This window comes from Acinonyx jubatus, chromosome C1 (assembly GCF_027475565.1).
Source record: "Acinonyx jubatus isolate Ajub_Pintada_27869175 chromosome C1, VMU_Ajub_asm_v1.0, whole genome shotgun sequence".
NCBI lineage: Eukaryota > Metazoa > Chordata > Mammalia > Carnivora > Felidae > Acinonyx > Acinonyx jubatus.
Window position 1 is genome coordinate 41,184,716 of NC_069381.1, and position 19,628 is coordinate 41,204,343.

At 42.2% G+C, this 19,628-nt stretch overlaps 1 protein-coding gene across 3 annotated transcripts in view; it reads right to left on the reverse strand.

Annotated features, from left to right (window-relative positions):
- Window positions 1–205: 205 nt before the first annotated feature.
- RAB3B (RAB3B, member RAS oncogene family) overlaps window positions 206–19,628 on the reverse strand; it is a 68,977-nt gene continuing 49,554 nt past the window's right edge. For 2 of the 3 annotated variants that reach the window (XM_015086623.3, XM_015086624.3), the window contains exon 5: window positions 206–7,319. In XM_015086623.3, the coding sequence (XP_014942109.1) occupies window positions 7,132–7,319 (188 nt within the window). In that variant the 3' untranslated portion in view covers window positions 206–7,131. The remainder of the gene's footprint in view (window positions 7,320–19,628) is intronic. The other variant, XM_053214031.1, reaches the window with a different exon arrangement.

Below are 19,628 nucleotides of genomic sequence, written 5' to 3' on the forward strand. Positions count from 1 at the left end.
ACTTCTCACCATGAGAAATCCCTCTTCCTCTTACATTCAGATACATGAAGAGAAAATGGGGCAGAAAGTAGGTTTTAGTTTGAGATTATACAAAGTCTTCATCAGAAAGCCCACAGAAGTGCGATTTTTCTGAAAGACTCAGTGTTTAAAAATTAGAATTATTGCACTTGGAGCTAGAAGTATGCATAAAGGAGAAAACTGAGAACCAAAGAGAGGACAATGTATTTTTGGTTGTTAAGAACCTAACTCCAATGAGCAAAACTAAATGGGGGCTTTATTAGAAACACATACTGAATTGTCTAATAGAATCAAAGGAAGATGTGACCTGCCAAACCTCAAGAAGCCAGAAGCACAGCTGGGAAGGCCCCAGGACACACTTTCTCATCTCATGCCTATGGTTCTGTCTGCATGATGGCCTCATTTTCTCCTGCCACAGACCAGCACTCTACACATGGGTTAAGGATCGGTCATTATAGTTTTAGAGCAAACATCTTCATAATATTTGTCAGAAAAAAAATATTGGAATATTTGGAATAAAATAGCTCCAATTATTTCTTTTTAAATCCTAGGGAAGAATTCTGCTTGGCCTTGCTTGATCACATGCCCCCTTTACTGACAGTCTTTACTAATCACCTGGTTTGGATGAAGGAGCAGTATTACTACAAAAGAAGAGACTGCTTTTCCAGAAGAAATACTGGGGAGAAGTGATAGCTGGCTATTACAAGAAATGATTTACCAGGGATCCTACAGTAAGTTAGGGCAGATTCAGGACTAGAAAGAGAATTGATAAAATAATTATTAATGGGGCACCTGGGTGGCTCAGTTGATTAAGCGTCTGACTTTGGGCCAGGTCATGATCTCATGGTTTGTGGGTTCAAGCCCCACGTCAGGCTCTGTGCTGACAGCTCAGAGCCTGGAACCTGCTTTGGATTCTGTATCTTCCTCTCTTTCTGACTCTCTCTCTCTCTCTCTCAAAAATAAATATTTAAAAAATTAAAATAATTATTAACAATAATTGAAGTTTCTGGATTCTTTTTATGTGTGGTATTAAAATAAACCCCCATGCTTTGAGCTGTTCATTTATTTACATTTTTAAAATATTTGTGTTGTGTGGAGGATGGACTGTAGAGGAGCATGTGTCAACTAGGTAAATTGGTTAGAAGCTTTGTGGTAGCTATCTAGGGGAGAAATGGCATGGACCAACATCATGGTAATGGAATTGGAGAAAAGTAGGCAGACTTGAGATATATTTTAGAGATAAAATCATAGGACTTGTTGCTGGCTGTGGACAGTAAGAAAAAGAAAAATAAGGAATTAAGAATATCAAGGTTTCTGTGAAGAGTGGGGTTGAAACAAATTTGGGGCAGAATTAAGAGTTCCAGTGTGGACATGTTAAGTTTGAGCTATGGAGATGTCTACTGGGCACTTATGTACACATGTCATTACCAAATACTTGGCATCTAAAGCTGCAGAACTAGATGAGGGCCTCAAGGAAGATAGTACAGCTACAGCAGGGGGCTCAACTATTATTTCTTTTTAAGATTTTGTTTTTATGTAATCTCTACACCCAGTATGGGTTTTGAACTTACAACCCCGAGATCAAGAGTTGCATGCTCTACTAACTGAGCAAGCCAGGTGCCCCTCAACTGTTCTTCGAATAATCCTTTATGCATATAATGAATCCTTCTGCTGGGCTTCCAGCCAGGAATCTCAGATGGGAATCACAACCATTATTACCGTTAATCCCATAGAATGAGAAGCCAGATTCATCCTCCAGGGAGCAGCTAAGAAGTAATAAAATGAACGGTGAAATATGCTTCAAAACCCCATGCAGATGTGTTGTCATTCCTCCAGAGTAGACCCTTCGGACAACCAAACAAATGGTGAGATTGCCCTGCTGTAAACCATTTTGACATTTCTCTTTGGGGATAGCAGGTTTTAAGACCTAGGGAAATTTACCAGACTTGGTTTCATAAGACTTAGTGTTGCTTTCTTTGGTGGGTTGAAAAAATAGCCAAAGTATTTTGCAGCTCTTCCTATCAAGAGATGGCATCTCTTTCTCCACACCTTATACGTGATTTGTATTAGTGGGACATTAGCGAACATGATACAGAGGCTTGAAAAGTACTTCTGCATTGGAGCTTGCCTTCTCATGCTGCTGGAAAAACTTCTGCCACCATGTGAACAAGCCTGGGCAGCCTTCTGGAAGATGAAAACACATGCAGAGACATCAACCACCCTAGTCATGTCAGCTGGGACCCCAGGCATGTGAGTGAATTCATTCTAGGCCATCCAACCTCAGCAGGGAGAAACACCCAGCCAACCCATGGAATCATGAGAAATAATAAATGTTTGTTGTTTCAAGTCACTAAGTTTTGTAGTGATTTGTTATGTCCCTCAGAAGACAATAATTAGCTCTGAACCAGGCATCTAAAGATATTTTGCAAGTACAGATATTCTTTCTCTCACCATTACTCTTTTGGAGGATTTGTGTTTGATCAATCATCAAAGGTTTGAACTGAAAGATGAAAGCTTGAGGAATGTAAAGCAATGGCCAGTGGGTAATGGAGGTGTTTGGGGGTCAGTGGAGTCTTCCTAGGATTCCCGAAACAGCTCCACAAATATGATTCAAGTTTTCCAGTTGTGTTCTCATAGAATGATGTATCTTTCCTTCAGAGCACTTTGTAATTATATCTGGGTATTTTACAATGTCTAGACTAAACCACAAGCTACTAGACTATAAGCTTCATGAAGGCAAGGATTGTGTTTAATTTGCCATTGATTATATTCTGGCATATACTAGACACTAATTTATTGAATGAGTAAATATGAATGAATAAATTTGAGTTTTGGGGATCCAGGCCTTCAAAAACATCACTTAACAATATTCACGTCTCATGGGCCAGTCTCTTGCATGCACTCCCAGGCATAGGCTGATCCTCCAACTGTGGCAGGTAATCAGGGGTAGTAGAGATGCAGAATCTGAAATCAGTGAGATTCCAGGACACCGATTACTCTAATTCCTTCTTACCCCAAACTATTGGCAAACAAAATCAGACAAACATTCCTCAAGACACTCTAGAAAACTTGACACCCAAGCAAAGAGCTTTGGAGCGGCAGGTGATGTGAATGGGAAAGTCAGGTCTGGAGGATATTCATATCATTCTGTGGACATTACAAGGCTGCACTCACAAAGTAATTGTGAGAGCAAAGGATTCTCAGAGATAGTTAAACAATCTCAATTGGGACATTGGAATCGGTCACTACTACTACTCTTGAGACACAACTTGAAGAGAAAAATTGAATGAAAATGAGTCAGACAGAGGTGAATTCAAATGACACTACCAAGTGACTTAAACATGTTAACTTTCCCAAGGCTATGTTTCCTTGACTACCAAATTGGGATAATATTTTAGAAACAGCACATCCATTAGACTATAGGTACCTTGTAGGCAGGCATAATGTTTTCATATATATTTATCTAGTGTTTAACAGTGCCAGACTCACAGTAGATACAGAATAGATAAACTTCTACCTAGAGATAACCCAAGATCTAGTCCTGACTCTATCACTAATACACTCTCAGAGTGACCTTAGGAAATTTCCTTTTCCCAGGACTGCAACCTTCCTCTTTGTAAAATGGGAAGCCTGGACAAGCTTTTCTCTAAACTCCTTCCAGATCTAATATTTGAATCTGTGGCCATTTAGTACAGTCTACCCCATTGCTGCTCCCAGAAGTTAATTAATGCTACAGACTGAGGAGACAATAAGTCACGAATCACTTTGTATTTACAGATACACATGCATTTAAAACAGATTCTATAAATAGCTATGATACTGTATTGCACATTTGGCCTACTTTTGCCTCTTTTGAGGCCAAGAGGTTTTTGTTTGTTTGTTTGTTTGTTTGTTTAGTCTTCCTTTATTTGGATTGTTAAGCAAGATGAAAACCGGGACAAGTTGCCACTAACACATATTATGCAGCTTGAACCTTGGTGGCTAATTGCACTATTACTGTGATTGATAAACACTGCACTGTAATCGGCTGGAAGCTCCTGGCTTCCATGTGGCAGAAATGAGGTCACAGAGCAGGTCTGGGGGACTGCCATCTAGCAAGCAGCTCTGTTGGTCTGTTGCCCAGTAGGTTTGCCATTATCACATTTAACTCTTGATTCTATCTGTTGTGAAGATGATTGCTCTCTTAAACTAGCTCCTGAGTTTTAAAGAATTTAACAATTTTTAAGTAGAAATTTCACTATTTGCCTGGATATCCAGTATGAGAGAAAAGATTGTTGGATATATGTACTAAAATATCCAAAGGTCACAAGGAGCTCAGTTTGAAGTCCTAGTACTAGGGTAGATGGGTGTTACTGCCCAGAAAAATAGTGATTATACCTGACCTGTATTGACTTAGCAGTATAAAAAGCACATCAAGAATCACTGCCTGTAAAGGGATCACATTTGTCCATGGTTGAAGAAGTTAATCAAGTCACTCCTGCAAAATGCCCCATTGCTGGAGGCTGCTTAAAGCATTGCTTGAGAGGTAGATAAGAATTTCCTGACAGAGACAGATACAGGGACTTGGTCCTGAAAAACACTGGACAATTTTCGCTCAGGCCCTTGGGACCTGATTGCCTCAGAGACTGACTCCTTTCCAGAAGCATTAGATATCCATCATCTTGGATTAGTCTTAATAGTTGAGTAATTTGTTAACAGATTAGAGACATAAGTCTTTTCTCCAGTGGACTCTGAATCTGATGGCCTTGGGATTGAATCCTAACGGGCTCTAATACTTGCTAGCTGTATCATCTTGGTCAAGTGTCTTAACCTTTTTGGGTCATAGTTTATCTATAAAAAATATCATATAGAATATGATAAAGAGCACAGACCTTAGAACCTACTGCCTGGATTTGAACCCCAGCTCTACTATTTACTCGTTATGTGACCTTAGGCAAGCTAAAGAACTTTTTTGTATCTTACTTAACCTCATCTTTAAATGAGGTTGACTATAGTGCATCCCTCACAAAGATATTGAGAAGTTAATATATGTACAGTGCTTGGAACAATGTTTAGTACAGAGTAAGCATGACCTCAGTGTTAGCTACAATGACATTGGGGTGATAATCCTCATCTCTCAGGTTCATTTTGCAGATCAACTGAAATGATAAAAGTGAAAAAAAGAGTCACAGAATTATTAGTGCTAGAAGAGACCTTAAAGATTACCCAAATAACCTCCACATTTTATAGGTGGGAAATCAAGACTCAGAGATGGAGTGATTGGTCCAGAGTCACACTTGATTTAAGGGCAGAGTCCAGGTGTCCTGATTCCAAGTCCAAGTCCAAAAGCTCTATCCTCTGCATCACATCAAAGAAAGCAACATCTCCAGGGGGAGGACTCTGGGGGGTCCTCTTATGCAGTCATTGGACCTATGCTAGTTAATGTACTTTCCTAGGATAACGAACTGCATTTGGAATGGACAAAAAACTTGGGAGAGACTCCCCCCCTTCCCCCACCAACTTCTGAGGTGGCATGTTAGTGAAGGGGGAAGTGGGGATTCGGGCTAGGGCTGGGAGGAAAGATTTTTCAAGAATCAGTGCTAGTTCCATGTCATTATTTCAGCTAAAAACCAAACATGTGCCATGTCTAAACAAGCTAGAATCCACTCCATTTGTTTCTGGTGTCAAAAGTTTTCATGTGGTTTTGATTTTGGTTTTGGTTTTTCCTTTTACTCATTATGTGACTAATTAAGCAGCTTTAATTAAGCAGCTTTCCCTAGGAATGGTTTCACATCCTCTCTTCAGTGGAAACTAAGATTTCACTCCCAGGCGGGTGAGTTTGGGATTGGGACCTCTGAGTTCAGTTTTCCCAATTTTTTCAGGGTCATGCCCCCTAGATTTATTCTGCCTTAAATTACATTTCCCAGTTGTACTACTCAGCAGTGATTGAAAGATGGGTTGGAGGAAAGGGCAGTTTGGAGGGAAGACACCATGAAGAACAGCAGAACTATCTGACTTGGAGAAAAGGCAGAGGTCATGATTTCTGTTCTCAAATTATCTGAGGGTGTCAAGGGGCAGAGACTGTGAGGTCTCTGACAGCAGAGCTGGTACAAATGGGGTAAAAAGAGGAAGAAGAATTGCCAGGGCACAGATTTCAGCCTAAAGCAAGGAAAATTTCAATTATGAGAGTTGCCCAAAGATGGTACGGACAACGAGCTCCCATCCCTGTCTAGAAGGTATGCTTTAGAAGAAAGAGATTTGGTTGTGAGGTCTGACAGCCACTTATCAGAGATGTGAAGACTGGAATTGACTAGTCAGACCAGGTAACTCTAAATATTTCAAATTCTGGGAGTCTAAAAAACAAAGACCAATTTCATGGAGTTCCCACAGTTAAGAACCACCTGGAAAGCAGCAAAATCAGAAAGTCATGACCTGTTCCTTTATCTTGCCTGTGATTCTCTTTTCTTTCTCTTTCTCTTTCTTGAGCTCACTCGTCTACTCTTTAATATAGCAGGAACCTTTGACATTTTGCAGGGAATAATCTTTTCTTTTAAATGTATTTCTGGCTTAGCCTTTGCTCCTTCAGCATCATTAGAGAGTCTGAGCTCTCTGGAGATTAGCTCTGGCCTGTCACCACAGCAACTGCCCAGGCCCTGTGGGCATCCATGGTAATAGGCATAGGGCTTTGAGAGGAAGCCCCACAGGGAGTCTGATATGAAACAAGCATGTTGTGTATGAGGAGGTTTTCTTTAATAGGATTAGCTGTGTAGGTTGGCCTCACTTAGGCCTGAAAAGTGTGCATGTGTCAAATTTTGGTCAAAGGAGGAAATCTTATTTTAAAGGCAGAAAAGAGACTCACTCTCCACGTCCCTGAAGTGAATCCCCTTTGTAAGATTGAGTCTTCTTTTGTAAAGTGAACCTTAACCCATGCCATGACCTGGTTGTTGGTTTGGGGCTGGGTGTCTGCAAGGGAGGCCATCTGCAGAGAATTCGAGGGGCATGCTTCCACCTCCACTGCAGGCAAAGAACAGCAGCAACTCAGCTTGCTTGGGGCTGGGGGTGGACAGAGTGTAATGCGGGAAGCAGAGTGGGTGTGGGGTCACAAGAAGGGGAAATCGGGAGGGTGGGCCTTGCCTAACATGAGCAGTTCTGCTGCAGCAGTGGTGGGGTGTCTGAGAGACGGGTGTTCTTGGAGGTGCCCAACACAGAGGGGTCTGTGTCCAGCGAATCAGACATCTTGTCACAAATGGCATCTACCAGGCGCTCGAAGGCCTGCCTCACACTGATGTTCTCCTTGGCACTGGCTTCAAAGAAGTCAAACCCTAAGAAGAGAAGACAGAAAATAGTAAGGATTTTTCCCTTCCTTTGTATGCCCCCTGGCCAGAACACTCCGAATTAATACAGCTGGTGCTAAGGAATGAAGTGAGGAGGCCTAATTCCATGGCAGGGGATTCTGCTTTAAAGAAATGGTACAAGGCAGGGGCATTACCTGCACGGGTTTTACAGTCAGTCAGATCCTGGTTCTACCACTGGTCAGCTGTATTATCCCCAGCAAGTCACGTATTCTCTTTATAAATCAAGTCCCTGGTTTATAAATTGTGTTAATTTTACCTAACTCATTAAACAAGATAATGCATGTAAAGTATATAGCCCTGTGCCTGACACAGAGTGGGGGTCACTAGGTGTTTTCTGAAAGAGTGAATACTTCAATATGTGTACACAGCACTTCACAGTGTTCCAGTCCATTATTTTGTCTGATCCTCATGTCACCCCTGGGAGGAGGAGTATTTGGGCAGACCCCTCCATTTCACTAGTGCAGACACTGTGGCTTAGAGAAATAAGCTGACTTGCCCAAGATAAATAGAGGCACCAGTTAAAGAAGCCCAAGCTTTGACCTTTTTCACTAGGGCTTTTCCTCCTCTTTCCCTTGCCTTTCAGTCACCTCACAGCCTAGCCCTCTGGGATCTGGAAGGCACCCCAAGATCCACAGCAAATAAAGCTTCATTTGCCCTTTCCGCCCCAGACCCACTGGCTTATCTCTACTCCATGAGGTTCCTCCACCCTGAATTCCCCTGGACTTTCTCTATAGCTCTGCCTCCCACACAAACCCAACAGAAGGCACATGGAAGGCTGCACTTGAAGCATAAAATATTCTTGTCTGTTTGGTACCTTGAGATCTTTAGTGACACTTTCTGTGACAAGGAACAGAACTTGATTGTCCCAAGAGACACAAGAAAGTCCCTCCTGATTCAGACAAAGTGGCTACTTCCGAGCTGAGGAATTCTGACCAGGTTGGTGGCAGTTCTTAGAAGTAAAAGCCTCCTCTATAGGTCCCTGACCCAGTCTCCTCCCTCCTATTTGTCCAAGGAACTTCCTCTTTCCTTTCCTTTCAGGTCCATCTTTATTTCTTCTCAAAACTTCTCTCTTCCCTTGTTTTCATGTCTCTCCTTCTTTTCCCTTATGTTCCTCACACTTTCTCCTTTGGATTCTTTATATTTATTGAGCACCCACTATACGTCAGACACGATGCCAGGAGCTTTGGAACTATTATCTTACTGTGGGTAAATATAATCATCTTTAATTTATAAATGAGAAAATGAAGGCTTCAAGAGATTGCATAACTCACACAAGGTCACGGGACTATATTATTGGAAATTGGGTTTAAATCTGGGTTTGGCTAGCTCCAAAGTTCATACACAGTCCTGTCTCCTACTTCTTCTCTTTCTCTTCTTTCCATCTTTATTTCTTTTCTTCCTTCCTTCCTTCTTTTTAAAAAAATGTTTATTTATTTATTTTGACAGAGAGAGTGTGTGTGCAAGCAGAGGAGGGGCCAAGAGAGAGAGGGAGAAAGAGAATCCCAAGCAGGCTCTGCACTGTAAGCACAGAGCCCAATGCAGGGCTTGAACCCACAAACTGTGAGATCATGACCTGAACCAAAATCAAGAGCCAGATGCTCAACAGAGTGAGTCACCCAGGTACCCCTCCTTACTTCCTTCTCTCTTTTCTTTCCTTTTCCTTTTCTTTCTCCTTTCTCCCTTCCCTCCCTTCCTCCCTTCCTCCCTCCCTTCCTCCCTTCCTCCCTTCCTCCCTTCCTTCCTTCTTGACTATACCTTTCTCTTCTTTACAAGTCTCTTTGGCCTTTGCCTTTATCTGACTATTACCCTGTCTGAATCTGGGCAAGTCACTTTATCTCTGTGAATCACTTAGCCTCTCTGAGTCTCAGACTCCTCAGTTGTCAAATAGGAATAGCTACAGTGTGTTCCTGCTGAGAACAGCTGGGAGAATTAAGTGAGAGGAGAGATAAACTGGTGTACGAAGTTGCCTGTTAGAATAACAGTTTCTTTCCTTCTACTTTCATCTGCTCCTCTCACCTCCTCTTCATCCTGTTCTCCTTCTTTTATTGTCTTTCCTACAAAGGAGGGGCTCTCTTTTCTCCCCACTTCCTACTCCCTATTATCCCACTGTGGACTGAAGGACTGAAGCCCCCGAGAACAAACAAGCCTCCTCTTCCTCCACCATCTCAGCTTGAAGGCACTCCCAGCTCCTTCCAGGCCTCCTTTGGTTGACAGTCTCTCAGTGGCCCTTTCCCCAACCTGAGAAAGGCAAGCAGCAGGAGTGCGTGCTAACCATCGACTTGTGATAAAGAAAGAGTTGGCTGCTGGCTCATTATCTTCAGACTACAGAAACCCAGTCAGCTTCAGAGACCTTCCAGCATGTAGCTTTTCCTTAATGAGTATCATAAAAATTGACTCTCTGGCCTTTGACTGGCTTATCACAAGTGATAGTTTTTGGAGAAGAGGAGGGAATTGCTTGCCTAGGAAAGGGGCAAACAGGTAAAGAAGTAAATAGGCTTTAACTATTAGTTTGGATGAAGATGAGGACCCAGTTCAAGGCCAGGGCACAAATCATTTCTGAGGAATTGGCACTGAGGGGAGGACATGTCATGTTGTACAGGTAGGCAGTGGGAAGAGGCCCAGGAGTCATATAACCCGGATTTGATTATAGTCCCTGTCAGCTACTGGCTGTATGACCTTGGGCAAGTTGCCCAACCTCTCTCAGCCTCTATTTCTTTATCTGTAGAATGGGGTGAATATTACCTACCTCATAGTGAGGTAATAAGAATTAAATGCACATAAGTATGTGAAATGATTGGCATATGGAATACATGTTAATTCCCTTTTCCTTATATTCCTAGTTCACTTTAGTCCCAGCTTCCTTGCACCCAGGGCCTTTAGGGAAATCTTCTTTCTCCTAATCATTCAGGGTCAATCAATAAACCAGTCTTTACTGAACATTGACTTTGTGCCAGGTCTCATGTTGAGAGCCAGGGACAAAAGGAGACCAAATCTAATTTTGGAAAAGATACACTAATCAGAGCCCTTATGTATGCATAGTCTATAAGAGTTCACAAATACAATTTTATTTATTTTTTTAAGTTTTATTATTTGAGAGAGAGAGAGAGAGAGAAAGAAAGAGAATATGAATCCCAAGCAGGCTCCACGCTGTCAGCACAGAGCCCAACACAGGGCTCCATCTCACGAACCATGAGATCATGACCTGAGCCAAAATCAAGGGTCAGATGCTCAACTGACTGAGCCACCCAGGAGCCTCCAAAATAATTTTAAAACAACCTTGTGAGCGGGGTGGGGGGCAAGGCAGGGGTTATTACTTGTAAGTTACAGACAGCAAAACCTAGACTTGGGGATGTGGTATAAGCTAGGGCTCTATCCCTTATGCCCCTTTGTCTCGCTCTCAGTTGGAATAGTGATTGAACACTATATAACATTTCTAACCCAAGTAGAGCAAACCAGAGGATGTGCAGGAATGCAGTGGAGAGAGAGAGTGGCATGGGAAGAGAGCAGGAGGAGGCTTCCAGAAGTTAGTGGAAAGAGGAATCTTTGAGGCTACAACTGAGCAAAACTCTTCACCTAACTAACTTTTCATTCTTTCAGGCTCAGCTTAGATACAGCCTCTTATACAGCTATAGCACATGTTACCCTGCAAGGTAGAAGTCCATTTGACAAGAAGGTCCCTGAGCAGGGACTATGCCATTCATCTGAGCCCCAGAAATAGCCAAAGGTATAGGTGTTTGGTGAGTGCTGGTTGATGAAGAGATGACTGAAGGAGGGGGGAAGCATGGAGAGTGTGCTTGAGAGGATGTGGACAGTAGGGGTCATAAAAGTCAGCTCAACATGCATGATGACACTTGGGTGAATCAGTAGTTCTTACCCTTGAGGAGCTCCTAGTCTAGTGTGAGAGACAGACACACTGACAGTATTACCATAATAAATGCTGGAATGGTGGGAAGCAAGGGGATTAGCAGGACACAAGAGGAGGCACCTAACTGTCCTGGGGGGCCAGGGAAGGCTTCTTGGAGAAGCTGATTCCTACACAGATATCAACTAGATAAAGACAGGTGATTGTGAATGTATGTGTGAGCACATTTGTGTGTACTACACCAGGCAGGGGAAGCAGCATGAGCACAGATAATGGGGCAAAAACAGCATTGGTATATGCCAGAGTGAGCATAGTAGTTTGTTATCATTAGAGCAGAAAGCTCAAAGTGATGACAGATGAGACAGTAAGTCTCATGGAGACTCATGGAGGGCTCATGTGTCATGCCAAAGAGACGTCACTGTCATCTTAAAGGTACCCAAGGTGTGGGAACTCTGATTTGAGTAACCAGCTCATGGCCTTAGCCAGCTCATGGGTCTCTTTCCCTAGCAGGACCACTCCAAATTCACATCCATCCAATTACTGTCAGGCTTCTGGAAGGCTCTTCATTAGCAGGCCCAGATGGTAACCTTTCCCTCAGATTCATTAGTAAGGATTCTCAGGAGCTGAGAACCTAGTGAGGTCAGAAAGATGACAACCAATTAATCAGACTAGCCCTCAGTCCTTTCCTCCCTCTAATTGGCTTCACAACAATATTTCTTCTATCTTTAATAGGGCCCAATTCTTAGCTGAATCTGAGATAATCCACATCCCCCCAGGATCATGTTTACCTATCCTGCCCAAAGGTAGCTGTCATAGACCCAGACTCTACAGTTTGTCCACACTGCCTGCTTCTGAGTTTGACCTCAGAATCCTATTCAAAACTTCATAACCAACTGAACTTACCTCTCCTCATCCTGACACTGCGCTAGAACACTTCTCCACTTTTATGTTCAAATCCCTTCTCTACCTCCCTCTGATACCTCCCATCTCTGTCATGTATCAATCTTCAATTCATGACCTGCTGGTCATTGATAATTTGGCAAGTGACTCACTGTGTTCCTTTATGCCCAGGGTTGTTCTCATTCTCAGGAACTTTGGGTTTCATGTGGTCAATTCATCTAACACCCTTAATTTCTCAATCATCTCATTTACAGCGACCTTCTCATTCATTTTGCTCAGCTATGCTTCTGTCCTATTTTGACTTGGATTTGTGTAACTGGGACTGAAAGAGGCCTAATTAATGCAATACCCAGACTCATTGGCTTAACATCCAAGATTTTTCGTGGCTTGGCCTCTATCTACTTCCCTGGCTCCATCTTCCTGGCACACACCATGCTCCAGAGATATGAACACTTTCTCATTTGGTGCCATTACTCATGCTATTACTCTCTAGCTCCTACTCCTAGTTACTTTCATTATTCAACTGTGGAATTACCTTTCTCTTCTCACCCCACCTCCACCACTTAGAACATACAATGTACCTCTCCCCTGTTCTCCCATAGTACCTTACACAATTGTTTCCATCAGATTCCAACAGCAAAATGGGAACTATTCTTAACATTTAAACTAGAGGAAATTGGTTATATAAGAGACAGAAGAACAAAGAGGCCAATAAGAATAGTGAGGAAACCAGACATTATCACCAACAAATAAAACAAACCTACTACTAAGGCCAAAGGAAGCTAGAGCCAGGAAAGCAGGAGCCAAAGAAGAGGAGCAGCCTCTACTTGAGGAGTCATCCAAGGTGGGGAGAGGGAATATACAGGTTTCCCTTTTCCCCATCTCTAATCACCTGCCTATGTCTCTCCTTGGCTAAATGCATCCAAAAGCCACTGTCACAGGAACCTGGGAAACACAGCCTGCAAATGTCAACCCCCTGGGATGGGGGTGGGGGACGGGGTGTTTGCAGGAGAGACAGCAGAAGAGTGAAGAATGATATCAAACAGGCTAAGGACTGACACAGCCATCTACCCAAAGGATGTTGAAATTACCTCTCTACTATTTTGTTTCCCTAGTCAATTGGCATCTTGAAGGCAGGGTGAAGGCAGGTGTTCACTTCTGTGTCCCCAGGGTCCATCATGTATTAGACAACTGTGGCAGATTATTCACTGCCCTCTCTGTACAGGATTTGGCATATCCACCCATTGGCAACTGCTTTGCATAACCTCTTTGTGGGAGGATTATATCTTTCTGTTTCATTGACATCAAATTTGATCATGTAACTTGCTTTGGCCAACAGATGTGGGCATTCCAAGTCCCAACAGAAGATTTAAGAGCCTTTGTGTGGTTTAGCCATCCCAGATTAGACCCCAAAGTAGGAAAACACATGGAACAGATTCACAGCTGACTTGCAGCTAGCATATGTGAGAAATAAACCTTTATTATCTAAGCTCCTGACTCGAGTTATGTGTTACCACAACAGAATCTAAAGAAATCTCACTAACACTGTGACTAAGGTAGAAATTTGAAGAGAAACAGTGGCAAGCTTTTGGGAAAATACCACTGGATGATGATATAATGGGAACATTAGCATTTTTAGTCCAAAGCCTGAGTTTGAGTACTGGGCCTACCACCTGATACCTGCGTGGCTTAGAAAAGTTACAGAATCTTTAAATGAAAAAATAAAGAGACAGAAGTGAGTGGCACAGCTCATTGTGTGCAAGAAAACACAGTTTGGATTCAGCTTCTTCATCAGTATTATGGAGCTGATGATAATGACATCTTCCAGGGTAGGAGTGAGGATGAGGGTCACAGAAAATTGTTGTGAAAGCACCTTGTAAACTGTAAGTCACTGCATCAAAGTTAGTTACTATCAATGTCAGGTCTTTCTCTGCAACGAGGCTCTGTGGTGCAGGTTTCAACTGTTCATCCCAATTCAAAAAACAAACAAATAAACAAGCCCATTTAACAGGCACCTAAAATAAGCAAGGCAATGTACAAAGGTCTGTGAGGTCTGAGCGATAGGTAGGTATTGTGTGAACTGAAATCATGGAATCAAAGAGAAGGGATAGAGCCAAATGGACCTTCCCATTCAACTAACCCAAATCTCCTATTTTTCAGATGGGTAAACTGAGACCCAGAGACAGGAGACAAGATGCTCAAGATCTTATAGCAAATTAGTGGCAGAAACAGGATAAAACCCTCAGCCTCCAACTCCTAGTCTGGTGCTTTTCACACTAAACTTTGCTGGAATGAGTGTATGTGTGTGTTCTAAGACCGCATCGTAAATGAGTCTCTCCCTCCCTTGTAAGCAGAAGTGCGTTTTTCTCTTTTACTATCCTCTCTGGTCTCTGGCCAGGTCCATTTGCATTCAGATCCAGAGAAGGGACAAGATGTCCCTTTCTGAGGGGCACAGGAGGGAAGAGGCCCCAAATGCCATGCTTCTCACAATAGGAGTCCCTGAAACTGCTCCATACTCCCAAAGATCCACTTGCCACAGTCTCGCCCATGTCCCAGGAACTTCGAGGATACTGATAGCCTGCTGCTACTCACAGCTTTAATAAAAGCTAGCAGCTGGCCATATGACTAGATTGGCCTAGTGAGCTAAGAAAAGCTAAGGGAAAGGGAGTCCTGAAGAGGAATCCCATCGAGCAGCGAGTGGCACTACTATGGTGGCAAACAGACCACTGAAACTCAATTGCTGGCATAGCAGAGATAGGACTGAAGTGGGAATGAGGAAGGCTGAGCATCCACCCTCACTGTTCCCAAATCTGATCACATCCTTGCAAAATTCTTAACATGATCCACAGGATCCTTCATGACTTGGCCCTTGCCTACCTCTCCACTCTCACCTCACACTACTCCCCCCTTGATTGCTCAGTCCCTGCGGTATGGCCTTCTTTCAATAACATGAGTGCTTCAAGCTTTACCCCACAGTAGGACTATTCTTGATCTGGAACATGGTCCTCTGCCTCCTGCCCTGCCCCCGCCCCCACTACACACTCACTCACACCCACTCTTTGCCTAACTTTTTCTCATCTTTTAGTTCTCAGCTTCAGTGTTACTTTCTGGGAGGATCTTGACTCTCCAGTCTAAAATTAAGTTTCTCTGTTTCACTCTCTTCATAGCACTTGTAACTTATGTTACATTTATCTGCCCACCATTCCTTCTTTTAGGGAACCCTATTTTTAAACAGTTGTGGTGGCACTATAGGTCATAATACCCGCCTCCCCCAGCCATTGGAACAGGCACGTGACTCACAGGTGGCCAATCATAGTCTTCCCTAAGATTGAAGGGAGAGAGAAGAGAAGGCCTTTTTTTTTTTTTTTTCAGGAGTTGAGAAGATATGAATCTGGAGCTTCCATCTTACTCCCCATGCAGAGTTTGCCTGGAGAAGGAGGGAGGCTGAAGGGATAAACAAAATTGAGAAATGGAAAGGGCAGTTGAATCCTGGGTCTAGTGAACTGTGCAGCTACATGAGCTAATAAGCTATTTTTTTTTTAATGAAAGCTAGTTTGATTTGGGATTTTATCACTTTCCATAACAAGAGTCCTAACTCATGTAGAACATATCACAATTTTTAACAGCTGTATTGAGATATAATTCACATACCATTCAATTTGTCTATTTACAACATTTTAAATTATATATTTATTTGTATAATTATTTATTGTCCCCTTCCCATTAGTTCCATGACAGTAAGGATCATAGCTGTTTTGTTCACTATTATATGCCAAATGCTAAAATAGAACCTAGCTCAGAGTTAAGTGCTCAATGAATAAGTGAATAAATGTATGAATGAGTGAATGAATGAATGAATGAATATCTACCCTATGCTGGATCCTTAGGATAATGACCCAAATTAGACATAACCTGGTTGCTCTCAAGGTCTAGCAAGAGAAATAGATGTCCAATATGCAAATACTGGTAAGTAATGGAGGAAAACTCGGGAAATTGTACAGGACAGACATGGTTTAACTTTACTGCCCAAATAGGACTAATTCATTAAGACTCTCTTTAAATGCCTTCCTACACCCTACACTAAGAATTAATCTTACTTCCATCTACGTTCCTATATAAATTTGATAGATCTAAACTAACCCCACTATCTCTTAACTTGAGCAAATTATTTAACCCCTCTGAACTTCATTTTTCAGAGTATTGGACATACCCTATAGTACCTACTTTGAAGGGTTATAGTGAGAATTAGATGAATTACTATACAGCATTTCATATAACACCTAGATCAATATATATATCACCTATTATTACCATATTTAGTGATAATACATGGTACCATATATAGTGAGGTTAAGTAGTTAGGAGCACAGGGTATGGAGCCAGACCACTGCTAGGGTTCAAATTCTGACTCAACCTGTTACTAGCTGTGTGACCTTAAGCAAGTTACTCAATTTCTCTGTGCCTTAGTTTTCTCCTCTGTTTAAAAAAACAAAAACAAAACAAAACAAAACAAAACAAAAAAACACCTAACACAACTTAGAGATAAGAGAAGCACATATGTCAGAGAGTTCTAGGGGGATTAAATTAAGTGAGTAATACTTTAAAACACTTAGAATAGTGCCTGGCACATGGTAAACACCTAATAAATATTTAACCAACTCGCTTTTTAAAAATCTTAGTCCTAAGGGCTTGGCATGCTGGTTATTTTTTTTCCAAATACAAAACTACCTCATCTTTTAAAACTTGGTCTAAGGTCTTGATGTACTGATTTTTTTCCCCCTTTCTTTTCTTTCTTTCTTTCTTTCTTTCTTTCTTTCTTTCTTTCTTTCTTTCTTTCTCTCTCTCTCTTTCTTCCTTCCTTCCTTCCTTCCTTCCTTCCTTCTTTTCTTTTCTTTTCTTTTCTTTTCTTTTCTTTTCTTTTCTTTTCTTTTCTTTTCTTTTCTTTTCTTTTCTTTTCTTTTCTTTTCTTTCTTTTTATTAAATAGGCTTCATGCCCAGCATGGAGCCCAACGTGGGACTTGAACTCATGACCCTGAGATTAAGACCTGAGCTGAGATCAAGAGTCAGATGCTTAACCAACTAAGCCACCCAGGCACCTCTATATTTTTTTCAAATACATACCAAAGTATATATATAAAATCATCTTGCACACTTCCAATGGCATAAGTCTCTTTGGGAAATGCTAGACTCACACAGTCAACAATTTATAGTACCCTGAACACACAGTGCTGTTCTTTGCCTTTGCCAGTGTTACTCCCCTGAAATGTCCTGGCTTCTCCTCACTTGGCTGCTCCTACTTGTCTTCAAGACTCAGCTTGGGCATCATGTTCTCTGATCCCCGCTGAGTTAGGTAACCTCCTCTGTACCCCCACAACCCTCAGCACATTCCTCTATCACAACACTGATCACTTGGGGTATCACTCTTTCTGTCCTTCAGACCAGGGAATGTGTATCCTATTTCACAGCACAGTACCTGGCATAAAGTAGGCGCTCAGAAAGTCTTAATTGGATTGAAGTAAAATGAAGTAGCCAAATACTTAACATAATAAAATTTAATCGAAACATATTTCTGCAGTGTCTACTCAGAGCCAGGCCATATAGTAGGCACTGTGGGCACAAAAATAAACTAGACTCATTTCCTGTCCTCACAGAACTTTAGGGAGATGGACAAGTAAACAAGTGCACCCAAGTGCGATAGGGACTGTGACTGCTGTGTGTCTGAGGTACATTGGGTAGAGGCAAGAGGAAAAGAGCTCTGGGGGCCAGGAAGGGCTTTATAGAAGATGTGAAGCTTGAGCTGCTTTGAAAAGTGAGTTTAGGTTTACTGGCTGGATGAGGGTAGGGGGTGTGGAGTAGAAGAGAGCATTCCGAACAGATGGTTAGTCCAGGGAAAGTGCTGGGAGTCTCCCTGGGGACAGCAGGTTGAAGGCATAAAGTGATAGCAAGGGTCACCCAAACGTATGCTTAGCCACATGCTTACTGTTCTGTGAACCAGGGGGACGGGTAGACCCTTTCTGGACCCTGTGAACTTCTGTAATGGGGTAAGAACAGCAAAATCCAAGATAACTCAACCTCCCTATTTATTAAACACCTACAGTTTGCTACTTTCTATTCCAGGCCACCCTGGGGAACAGAGGAGGGAAGAAAGACATATAAGACACTCCCACACATGTACTCATAATATACATAATACAAATATATACCACACACAACTCACATTTATATATTACACAATTTTCCTACCTACAAGCCCAAATTCCTATACTCTAGAGACCATAAGGGAGAATAACTTTAAACTTCCTACTCCTCAATACTTACAATACCTAGGTTGTGAGACATATTTAGGGAGGCTGGCTAAAAGTTAAGAAATATATCCTTTCTTCTAGATGAAGTTTTTTCTGAGGTGATCCTACATTGAACCCCAATACTGAAAGGAAAGGAAAGGGGGGCGCCTGAGTGGCTCAGTCAGTGAAGCGTCTGACTTCAGCTCAGGTCATGATCTCATGGTTCATGAGTTTGAGCCCCGCGTCGGGCTCTGTGCTGACGGCTCAGAGCCTGGAGCCTGTTTCAGATTCTGTGTCCCCTTCTGTCTGCCCCTCTGCTGCCTGCACTCTGTCTCTTGCATTGCCTCACAAATAAATAAACATTAAAAAAAAAAAGGAAAGGAAAGGAAAGGAAAGGAAAGGAAAGGAAAGGAAAGGAAAGGAAAGGAAAGGAAAGGAAAGAAAAGAAAAGCAGCTGCTCCTTTAAGCAAGTATAGGTAGGAGTTCTGCTGTGGGGCCATTGAGACACACCTGAGGTACCTGGGTGTCAGTGGAACACAGAGATAAGAGTGCTTTAATCTTGGAAAAAGTCAGACTGAGCTGCATACCTAAATCACATTATTTCATCCCTTCAAACATTTACTGTTGTTGTGAATTGTGTTTTGGTGAAGAAGCATCAGTTTACATTGAGAGAAATACTAAGACACAGTGTTGTGGTTGCTATAAGGATGTTTGCTATTAAGGACATTGTCACATCCAGCATATAGAGTCTGCTCTATCGTGGCCAGTGAAGAGAATAATGGGTTTGTTTTTATTTTATTTTGGAGGGGTTGTTTTTATTTTAAGGACCATCTTGAGACCATGTAATTGATTATGTTTCTCTCTTTGCATGGCTGGTAGGAAGCTAAAAGCCAATATTTTGACCCAACTGTTACACATGCCTGGGAACCTAAAACATACATACTTATCTCACCCCTGGCTTCCTCTTATTTTCCTCCTACCCTTGTTTTCCCTTTACTTTGATTTTCTAATTTTTTTGATGTATTATGATAATTAAAACATTTTTTTAATGTTTATTTATTTCTGGGAGAGCGAGAGAGCACGAGTGGAGAAGGGGCAGAGAAAGAGGGAGGCATAGACTCCAAGGCAGGCTCCAGGCTCTGAGCTGTCAGCACAGAGCTCCATGTGGGGCTCAAACTCACAGATGTGAGATCCTGACCTGAGCCGAAGTTGGATGCCTAACCAACTGAG